At 28.7% G+C, this 12,457-nt stretch overlaps 1 protein-coding gene across 1 annotated transcript; it reads left to right on the top strand.

Annotated features, from left to right (window-relative positions):
• The first annotated feature begins 3,528 nt into the window (after positions 1 to 3,528).
• LOC137815106 (abscisic acid receptor PYL4-like) lies at positions 3,529 to 4,677 on the top strand. Its single transcript, XM_068618147.1, has one exon. It carries the CDS (start codon positions 3,813 to 3,815, stop codon positions 4,431 to 4,433), a length of 621 nt encoding a protein of 206 aa, XP_068474248.1. The 5' UTR covers positions 3,529 to 3,812; the 3' UTR covers positions 4,434 to 4,677.
• Positions 4,678 to 12,457: the final 7,780 nt, after the last annotated feature.

The following is a 12,457-nucleotide window of genomic DNA, read 5'->3' as shown; positions in this document are numbered from 1 at the left end:
TAAATAGTCATTTTTAATTTAAAATTTAAAGTAGTTAATAATTAAAATCTTAATAATTAATATTAAAGACTAATTAATATTAAAGACTAATTTAAAAATTATTTTATAAATTTTTATTAATAATAAAATTAATATAGATATAATATTTTTTTAATTTATAAAATAGTTTCTAACTTATTTTTAGTTTTATATTTTTTTAAGTTTATTATCTTTATATATATATATAACTTGAATTTTATATATAGATTTGGAGTATTCAAACATTTTATTACTATTATTTTATTAAATTTTGTATATAGATAGAGTATCCAAATATTTTGTTATGTATTATTTTTTATCGTTGATAAAATGAGTCTCTAACATATGTTTCAATATAAGAAATTTTATAATTATTTTAATTTATAGACTTTTTTTCAACTTGTTTTTATTCAATTTTTCATTAAAAATATCATTACTATCTGATAGTTTTTCAGAAAAAAAATATATATAAAAGATTCTTTTTTTGGGCTTATTAAGATTGAGTAAGATGACTAACTATAAATTATAAAGATAAACTATGTAATTATTAATTTTATTTCCACAAGTTATATAATTATATAAAAAAAATGAAAAAGTTATACGACAAGTTTCAATTATTTTCTTAAAATTTTTGTTGGTTAGTTAAAAGCGTTTAATGAATAAAGATGAAAGTAGTAGGTGTTATCATGGGAGATTATTTTATTGTTTTGGCCTTGTGCTTTCTGTTAATTTTGAAAGGATGAAGGTTAATTATTAGGTTAAGAAGAGAAAGAAAATGAAGTTGGTGAGCATTGTGGGGAAAAGATATGAAAGGAGGACCAAAAAGAAAGTTCATTAGAGAAGGAATCATTGGAAAAGTTGGAAGAGTTAACCAAAACCAAAGGTAAGAAGATAAAAAAAATGACATTTAGCAAATAAAATATATGAATGAAACTGTGGAGAAATACACAGGTTTGTTACTGGTTTTCATGTTTGACTCCCATTAAATTTAACAATTTCTAAATTTATAATAAATAATTTTTAAGAAAATAATAGTTATAATTTAATGTATTTTTTCTTTAAAAAATACGGTGTTTTCTCTAATTTTTTTATATTATAAATATTTTTATCTTTAGTGTTTGTTGGAGATCCTAACTAGAGATAAAAAAATTTCATACTATATAAGTGGGTGCAAACCTCAACTTAATGAATCGGTTTTATGAGGTTGAGTTAGACTTAAAGTCCATTTCGTAATATGGTATCAGAGTTACACACGCACGAGCGTGAGGGGTATGAGGTTGAGTTAGACTTAAAGTCCATTTCGTAATATGGTATCAGAGTTACACACGCACGAGCGTGAGGGGTGTGTTGGAGATAGATTAGAGCATATCTTTAACTTTAACATTTACATTAGAAAAATCCAAAACTACGATGATTGACCAATTTTTTTTTTCACCTAATGTTGATTAAAAATAATAAGAATTTGGAGATTACAATAAAACACAAACATATTATTATAATTGGATGGATTATGGATTATTAGGTGAAGTAATTAAGGATATTTAAATTTCAGTTCTGCATTACCCTTCACGTGCTTCTAATAATTTTATTATGGGACAATTTCTAAAACCACTTTTGGCCTGTCTCTTTTGTGTTAGGCAAAGCGATTTGGTTATAATAGCTTTATCCATTTCATTCAATTGCTACTAACTATAATCATATTATTATATTATTATGCATATCAACGGAATATTTCAGGTGACGTTCATTGCCCAATTTATGTATTTCTTGCTATAATTTTAAATGGTGTTTATCTTTCCTTCTCATCTCTGTTTATTTTTAGTTTAAAACTCTCTTCTGTTTGAAAACTTATTATATTTAATGAAAGATTTAAAGCTGCACATTTCAATTATTATGCATGTTTTTATCACTTTTCTAACCAAAAGGTTTAATTTATAGTTGCTGCAATAAAAGTGTGTTTTGATACCTTTCAGTCTAGATAAATATATTTAGAGAGTTTCACCTTACTTTAGAATTTTGATAACTTTATATTTTTTATCAATAAAAAAATAATTTAAAACAGTTTCTTTATACCTTTCCGCAATCATTTTTATATTTCTCCAAAAACAGTTTTTAACAAAGATTTCTTTTAAAATTATCATTAAAACACAACTTTTTTACGACAGTTTTCTACTAACCATCTTTATATGGAGTTGTGGTTTTGATATTTTGTATTAGTGAAAAGTTCACGTCAGATGTTATTTCAAAACATTTTGATAGAACTTTCAATGTTATGATATTTTGCATAATATATGAAAATAGTAAACAATATATTGTAATTTCTATTTTTAAGTTTTCTTTTCCTATTTTCATCCATTTTGGGTATCCAAACATTTTAGTCATTTTTGTGATGTTTGCTAGCCCTTTTCCATTATGAAATGAAAATGTGTCAATGTATCGCCTTGTCTATTTCCTTTTGAGTGGCTAAACTCTTGTGTGGGACTTCCATGAACTAATATTGAAATGGATGTTGAACTTAAGCAATTTCTAACCTAGGAGGTTCATCTCTTACAAAAGCCTATTTTTTCTAGCATATAATATATGAAGTTCCATCATATTGAAGTTTAGGCTTTTTCAAAATCCACTTTCATAATTAAACACATTTTTTTCTAGCTTTTATGTTATTTACTATCTCATTTGCAACTAGTACACTATCAAGCATGTTTCTTCCTTCAATGAGTGCTAATTGTGTTTTATCTATAACTTTTGGTAATATTTTATTCAACCTATTTGCTAGTAGTTTAGAGAAAAATATTATAGATGTTACCTACTAGGAAATTGACCTATATTCCTTTGACTCTTGTGGAATTATACTTTTCGGAATTAGGATAAAAAAAAAGGTAGGATTAATCTATATGCCACCCATAAAATTTATGAAAGTCATTAATTGTAGTTACTAGTTTCGATTGGACCAATTATTTTTTATGAAATTAAAGTTATATCCATTCGATTGGATTTTTACCACCCTCACATTCCGACGCAGTCTCCTAAATATTAAAGTCTATGATAAAGAGATTGAAAGAAGAAAAATATAGTATATTGTTAATCATAATCATTTAAATGAAAAATTAATTAACCAACAAGATAGTGAATTAAAAATGAGAATAAAGAAGTGAATAAAATACTTTATACATTATTATCTTCTAAGTTGAACATTAATTTTTTTGAAAAATGGATGTCTAATGGATAGACTACCAAAATCAATACATGGTTTATTTGAAGCAATCATGTGATTATATATTAACTAATTTGAATCTGAAACTATTTATGTATGATATAGATTATTTGTGTTTAAAGGAGGTATTGAATTGTAAGAAAATATAAGAAGAAAGAAAAAAAGTAGCATATGGATGGAGAGAGGAATTAAATAATGATAGTTGTTTAGAAAAAAAGAATAGAATAAAAAGAGGGATGGTTGGAGTTTGAAATAAAGAAAAAGGGAAGTCGAAGTTATAGAATAGAAATACAAGTTGATGATCCACTTGCATGCAGAGTTTAAGAGAATAATCACAAACAATAATAACAACAACCCTCTCTCTACTCATTCCCATCTCCAAAACAAAAGAGAAAATAACAACACTCATTTCCAAATACCAACTTGTACTACAAAATTATTAACACTAACCCCTCTTCTCCCTTTCCCTCTGTATATATCCTTTCCTTCACTCATCACACACTGCCACAGATATTTTCCCCTTTTCTAATTATTATTATTATTCTTATGAATTAAATAATAATAATAACAATAACAACCCATGCCTTCTTCCCTTCACTTCGATACCTTCAATCGCACCGCCTCCTCCGCCGCCATCGCCAACGGCCTAAACTGCCACAAACACTCTCAACCGCCGCCTCCCTCTCTCCTCGACGCGGTGGCGCGGCACCACGCCCACGTGGCGGGGCAGAACCAGTGCTGCTCCGTGGTGATCCAGGCGATCAGCGCGCCCGTCTCCGCCGTGTGGGCGGTGGTGCGGCGCTTCGACCACCCGCAGGGGTACAAAAACTTCGTGAAGAGCTGCCACGTCATCACCGGCGACGGCATTAGCGTGGGCGCCGTCCGCGAGGTGCGGGTGGTGTCGGGACTCCCCGCGGAGTGGAGCACCGAGCGTCTGGAGATCCTGGACGAGGAGCGGCACGTGATGAGCTTCAGCGTGGTGGGCGGCGAGCACCGGCTGAGGAATTACCGGTCGGTGACGACGCTCCACGCGAGCGGGAACGGGACGGTTGTTATGGAGTCGTACGTGGTGGACGTTCCGCAGGGTAACACGAAGGAGGAAACGTGCGTGTTCGTGGAGACCATCGTGCGTTGTAATTTGCAGTCGCTGGCTCAGATCGCTGAAAATAGGACCCCAATCTCTCAACACCATAACTGTTGATCACCATTCATTTCATCTCTCTCTTTTATTTTGTTTTCTTCCCATTTTTTGTTTCGTATTCGGGTTGGAACTTTGATTCAAACCCGTATTTGGAATTCACATGCTTCATGCATGGATGGGTAGATCAGTAGGGTTTTTCGGACGCCAATGGCTGAATCAATCAAAATATATTGTATATGCACAATGGTTCACATCAATGATCACATCATCTACTTCTTCTTTGCTTAATTTTCTCATTTTACGCTAGATTTCTTCCCCGTGTTCTCATATATCTATGTATCACTAACACTAATTGTTGAATGCTAGCTTGTAACCTGAATGGGGCATTAAAGGAATGGGATATGCTTGATTTGGGATAAAGAATGCATAATATCCGGTCCCTCCATCTCTTAATCATAGTTATTTTCGAATATATTCTAATGTGTGTTTATTGGACTTATCATGTGATTCGTTATTAGACCGTTATCGAACCATTCATAATATGTTGTCACATGAGTTGTCACTCTCGACATGAGGGATGTGTTGAAGATCCCACATCGATTAGAGATTATGACATTTCATTATATATAAATAAGTGTAAACCTTATCTTATGAATCGATTTTATGGAATTGAGTTAAATTTAAAGTTCACTTTATAACATTAATACTTATACAAGAGAAAAATACATAAGATAAATATTTATATATACAAGTATATTTTAATTTTAATATTATTATAAATCTCACATCAAACAAAAATTAAAACAATTCATTGTTACTGCAAATATTATAAATGGAAACCTGATTATTAATGTACCTGATTATTTGTTTTTTTTATATGCTTTCAGATAGTTTGTTTTGGTGTTTATTAGATATATTTTGTCCGTGTATGCAAAATTGATGAGCGTAGCTGACACAGGTTAAACCAAGACTGGGGATTCCGACAGGTCCTACACAGACTACTGACACATTTCAACACTATATTTTTATTCAAAACAAGAAAATTACGATTTATTTCTTTTTTTTTAAATTACATGATACAAGACTCAATTTTTTTTTTCTGTTTCAGAAATTCCAAGTAATTAAAAAACTTATTTAATAAGTTAACTGAAAGTAAACTACTATGTATCTAAAAAAAAAAAAGTGATTAGGAGAATAAAATAATTGCCTCCAATGTAAATGTTGGCACCCAAATCGACCCCTAGTGATCACCAAAGTTTAAAAGAAATGTACGAAAGGTATAATATATATGAAAGATTTATAGTAATATAATATTTCGAATACTATTTGTTTATTTATTTCTGGATTTGACTTTTGCATGAGTTTAAAAAAAAAATATCAAAAAGAGTATTGAAAATATATTGCTAAGAAGGATCACATAATAAAACATGTAAAAGAGTTATTATTATTATTATTTATGATTTGTAAAAATATCTTTTTTCTAGTTTTTATTTATCACAAATATATATTTTTTAATCTTAATTCTTATTTAGATTGTAGTGCGTACATTAGTAATTAGTAAGTAAGAAGTGAACTTTAAATTTAAGTTAATTTTATAAATTTTGATTTTGCTCCTTTGCACTTATTTATATAAAATTACATTTATAAATAGTCTAATAACACAGTCTAATTTTTTTTATAAAAAAAAAATTAATATAAAATACTTCAAGAATGGTCTAATCTTTATATAAATATATTTAAAAAAATCTTAGCCTCTTTTTAACAGTACAAAAAAAATTCAACAAAAAATTAACAAAGTTCCGATAAACATCCAACAAACAACAAAATGATAAATCAAAAAAAAAACATCAATTAACTAGATATCAGCCTAATAACATAGTCATATAGTGAATTAAATTAAGTTTAACAAATATTCACCGTAATAAATTTCAAAAATCTATTATATTAAAAAGTGAAGCATTTGCCATTAGTGAGAATGAATACATTAGAATATAAAGAGCTAAAGAAGACTATGGATATAAGTCACTGAAAAGTTTGCTGAAATATAGTTCACCAACAAAGTGAGGAGGTAAAGTGTGAAGTTAGTGTTCTTATCAATTTGAAGAGAACTCTATTATTGTTTTAACACAATGTTTATAAACCCATCAAATCCACCATGATCATCTTTGCCTCAAAGCTTTATTTTTTCTACTTTAAAATGGCTACCAACCACCCACCATTTGAATTTAGCTTTTTTTTTAATCTTTTTTTATAATAAAACTCACATGCAAATTGAATTTATTTCAAGTGGACAATGTATTTATTTTCATTTAATGTAAACCGTATCATAGTTTTGACTTATTAAACATTTTAAGAATAAATATGCCCTTATTGAATTTAATTAACTTCTCCAGCAATGGGACTTGTGCTTTAAGAAACCGTGTATACTTTCATTTTTAAAGTCAACAAAATACGTACTTATTAAAAATGTTAATTAAAAATCAAATACCAAGATTATAATAAAATGCAGGCGTGGACATATTATTATATTATAAAACGGATAGTGTTTTAGTTCATACAAACTTTTCAAATTTTTGGCTTTCATCTCTCACTATTTTTATAACAAACAATTTTGTTTATATATATTTTTTAAATACTCGATATAAAACTAACATTTTTCTTCTGTAACCGGTGTATATAAATTTCGTATATGGACGGGAGGAATCTAAATATTTAATTTATTTATTATTATTGATTATTATAAAATGGACTTTAAGTCTAACTTAATCTCATAAAACCGGCTTATAGAGTTGAGGTTTGCACTCACTTGTCTGATGTGATGTTTTAATGTAGTGTATCACGTAATCGTAACGAAGGAAGAGAGGTTTTGATGAACCCTAACCGTAGAGAAAAATAAATATAAAAGAAACTTTTATTCACTTGTATATCAGAGAGTAAAATACATGATGTATATATAAGAAAAATATCAAGACCTAGCTGAAACAGAACAGAAAAGTTGGGCTAAACAAACAAAGTCCAATAGTTTAAAATAGAAAATTAAATATATTAACACTAATAAAAAAAAATATATACATCTTCAAAAATTTATCACTTCAATTTAAATTCACTCGTTTATTTTCATCTTTTGTTTATCTTGTATATTTTTATTGTAAGTAAGAAAGATGTCTCTAAAATAAAGTATTTAGTTTAGTTAATAGACTGAGTTGTTGTTTTTGTCTTAGGTCACCTTCTTCTACATATATTATTGATTTTTTTATGCATATCATAATTTCAACTATATTTTAAATTAATTATTATCTCGTATACTCAGTTAAATTTTATAATTATCAATCTCACAGTTTTTAAATTTTAAAGAAATAAAAAAGCATTCTCATAATTTTTCTATAAGTATGTCATGTTAACGTGTATTTGTGTCATGGTTAACGCGAATTATTCAAACTTATCACTGTTACACTCACTGCGTTACTGTTTTCTGGGAAAGACTGCAGGTTAAGTTACAGTGACATACTTTATCAGAAGCAAGATAAACTGTTTTACCACTCAGTTTAAAAATAAATATATATAATAAAAAATAAAATTTTAATTAAATGATATAAAAAAATATTAAAATTGTAATGTAATTATATAAAAAAATTGATTTCGATATATTATTATTATTATTCTAAAAACCTTGAATATACAATTTATTTTATATTTTTGACATTTTAATAGTACAAACTCATTTTTTTTTCTTTATGGGTGTAAACACCAACCGAACATTTTCCTAAATTATACTAATTAAAAATAAATTAGCCTAATCAAATGAGGAAAGAAAGAGAAGCTATGATTTAATCTTTTGTGAGCGTGGAAATCGGTGTGAAACGGTGGGCATGGGCATTTACAACTTGCTATCAAACTTCTTTTATCCTTTCTTTCTATATATTTTTTATCCTAAAATACATTTTTAAAATATAATATTTTTTAAAAAATTGTTGGAGATCTCACATCGACTAGAGATGAAGACAATTCATTATATATAAGTGAATGCAAACCTCAATCCTAACTCTATGAACCGGTTTTATGAGATTGAGTTAAACTTAAAAGTTTATAGTTCCACAAATGAGTTGGTAGTCTCGGCGTGAGGGGCTGTGTTGGATATCCCACATTGACTTAATATGATATGGTGTATATATAAAAAAAAGAAATTAATTCTTTAAGATATTAACTATTTAAAAATGTTATTTATTAATTTTTAATAAAAATTATAAAAAAGTAAATTAGTAATTTATCAAACAGTCACTCATCCATCATTCTCTATTTTTTTCACATTTTATTTTATTTTTCAAAACTTTTTCATGCATTTCATCACAAATTTGTATAGATAAAATGATTCCAAATGATCTCAAATCAATGTCGTAGTTTTAAATAAATGAAAGAAGTGATTTATGAAGATAGGAATGGACGTATATAATATTAAGAAATTGTAGAATGAAGGTGTGAAGTGCAAGTTGGCATGGATGAACTCAAGTTGTTTGACAGAATGCATGTCAAGTTGTTGTTGTTTAGCATAGCAGAGGTATTATCCTCTCTCATTGATATGATTATAGAAGTGTAAGTTGTAGGTTGGAAGGGATGGAAGGAATTGCAACTTGGGTTGCAAGTGGGAATTCTAAAACATTATTCCTTCTATGTACCTTTCTGCTACAACACCATCAATCACTCTTTTTTACACATTTTATTACCCTAAGACTTGGTCAAATCTCCAATGTTATGAACTGTTTCATTTACTGATGAAAAGATTCCTCTTTCGGCTTTCACCCTTCATTGTGTCTCTTTTAGACTATGTTCTATTCAAAAGATTCTGAGGTCAAAAGTTACAGTTTTATTCCTGTGATGTCTTTTTTTTTTAATTCGTTGGTTTTACTTCAGCCACATTTCAGCTTTATCAAGAGAACGTGCTTATTAACTATTTCCATATACCAACATCTTCCACTAATTTTCATGCCTTTTTAGGTATCTTAGGGCAATTCAAGTAGAAATGTTGGTTACGACTAATAACGAGAGAATAACCTCTCATGTAATATGATAGGTCATTTATGAAATTTGTACTTAAATCTCTTTCCATTTGCTTTATACATAAATTCTCACTTACTTAATATTTTATCAACAAAAGAGAGAGAACAAGAGGCAAAGAAGGTATATGAAAAAATTAACTAACAAATAAGATCAGACATTAACTAACTAGCACTACAAGAAAATCATGAAATAGAAACTAATTTTTAGAGACCAAAATAATTAATTAGAGACATTTTAGAAACTAAACAAAATTTTGGTTTCTAAATTAGTTTCTATTATTGTTAAATAGTTTCTAAATTGGTATTTAATTAGCAACCAAGGTTTGAGAGACCAAATTTAGAAACTAAATAATTGTTAGTTAAAACCTTGCTTGCTAATTAGATACCAATTTAGAAACTACTTAACAATAATATAAACTAATTTAGAAACCAATTTTTTTGTTTAGTTTCTAAAATGGTCTCTAATTTAGTTACTATTGCAACTAATTATTTTGGTCTCTAAAAATTGGTTTTCATTTCATGATTTTCTGTAGATAATATATAAACAAATGAATTAGACGATTTTTTTTCTTTTATCAACAAAAAATAAATAAAATAAATTGAATTTTTTAAAATTCTTATAAAAAAAAGTGTTTTAACTAAAATGTGACGAACAAATGTCACTAGTACTATTACGAAAGAGTAGACTTTAAGCCTAACTCAACCCCATAAAACCGGCTCAATAGAGTGAGGTTTGCACCCACTTATATACTATGAAAGGCTCTCTCCAACACACCCCCTCACGCCGAGAGTGATAGATAGAAGCTCGTGCGTGGGACTATATATTTTGGATGGTCCGATAGCGGCCCGATAGCGGGTGGCCTGATAAGCCCAACAATTACTCGCTAGGATAGGCTCGAAATGGCTCTGATACCATATTACGAAATAATGGACTTTAAGCCTAACTCAACCCCATAAAACCAGCTCAATAGAGTGAGGTTTGCACCCACTTATATACTATGAAAGGCTCTCTCCAACAAGTACAAATACACAGAAAAAAAAATGTCATGTCTGATAAAAGAGGAGGGAGGTTGAAATCCCAGAAAAGTGCATAAAAGGAATGAGATGAGTGTTGGGTGAATCCTACAAGGATATCTAATCCATCCAAACCACCATAAGACAAAGTATACAAGTTTCTCTCCTTGACTCTTCCATAAACCCAGAAAAGCCAACCACAACATATCTTACAAGAACCACACATTGTGGTACATGAAGTTGATTATGGACTTTACTTGAACACTACGTAAGAATTAAATGCACTAAAAAAAAAAATTACTATCGTATTGATTAAATTGGATACTACTAAACTAGACACTAATTTAAAAACTAAAAAGTTATTGGTATATAAAGTAGTTATATTATTAATAAAGTTTATCAACTAATTTTTAAATTGATATCTTATAGCTACCAATGTTTTAGTTACCAACTTTAGAATATAAAGTAATTAGTAGATAAAACATTGGTAACTAATTAGATGTCAGTTTATAAACTAATTTATGAATTTTATTAATAATAGAAACTACTTTAAATACCAATAACTCTTTTATTAATATTTAATTTAATCAATATAGTGATTAATTATTTTTTTATTTTTGAAAATAGTTTCTATTTAATAATTTTTTTTAGTGAAAATTTAATGTTAAACAATCTACACAAATTACTGATTTTATCAACCTCTTAAACTGAAAATAAATATTTATCATTTTTAACTTGGAAAACAAACTTAAAACATAAAAGAATGAAGATTTTTAGTAAAAATATATGCAGTTTAAAGAAAAGAAAAAACAAAAATGTTAAACTAAAAGTAAAATTATATATATAATATGTACCGGCACCGGACGACCGCAGTATACTCATGGTAAAATCATCACAAAACCCTGCGTCTTATACGACTCTTCGTCCTTCCATGACCTCTAGCCGGACGACCGAATGGTTTATGTCGATTAAATCTAATTTAATCCAGAACGTGGTTACACGTGTAGAAAAGAGCAGTTATAACAACCATTGACGAAGTAAAAACACGTTCTCTAGACCACTCCCCTGGTTTTCAGGAAACCACCAGGCACGACCCAAAGACCACTAAGCATGTCTCTAACCATCAACTGATTGGCCCACATGGCCAAGGCCCAGGTCAACCTACTAAAGGGACTTCTGAAAAGGGGGAAAAGGTACGTTTTCCATACTATCAGAGAATTCTCACTTGAGCACCATCGCTGACTTGAGCGTCGGAGTGCAATCGCAGGTACCCCGCCGGCCGACCGAAGCACGCGAAGAGAAAGAAAACTTGAAGAATAGGACAACCAAGAGTGAAGAAGACACCTTGTATCGACGTGGATCAACATTACTCAGTCCCCAATATCCATACAGGTACATAATATAAATAAAAATGAGGATAAAGTTCACTCTACAAATAATTTTATAAATTTAAATTGAACTTAGAATACACTTTTTCTTTAAGACTAAGTTAACCACACCAACTCAAACATTTCTAATAGTAATTCCACTTTCCAATCAAATTTCAAACCTCCATTATTGATTTTGGGCGTTTTCCCATCCAATTCTAGTTGGGAGATATCTACATCTGTTATCACTTTTTTAAAGGTATGCGTAACATTTTAAGAAAATAATTGAGATTTTTAATATTTTCTTTTTGTTTGATAAATTCTTAAAGATTTTATGGTATATATGTGAATTATTTCTACAAATATTTTAAATAAATTCATAAAGTAATTATTTAATACTCTTAATTGTTATGGTAAAACATTTTTTAAATTGATATATATATATATATATATAAATGTGTTGCATAAAAATACTTTATGAATATATATAATAATAACTAAATATATATACACCAAATATGTAGTAATGACGCTATTTTGTTATAGTAATTCTATTCTTATCAAGTGATATGTAAATTCCGGTACTAATTTTCTCTTATATTTGATTTCACACGTAATATAGTTAAAACAAATGTTCATAGCAACCCAA

Source organism: Phaseolus vulgaris, chromosome 1 (assembly GCF_000499845.2).
Source record: "Phaseolus vulgaris cultivar G19833 chromosome 1, P. vulgaris v2.0, whole genome shotgun sequence".
Taxonomy (NCBI): Eukaryota; Viridiplantae; Streptophyta; class Magnoliopsida; order Fabales; family Fabaceae; genus Phaseolus; species Phaseolus vulgaris.
Note: the sequence above shows the minus strand (reverse complement) of the source record. Positions and strands in the feature narration are given on the sequence as shown.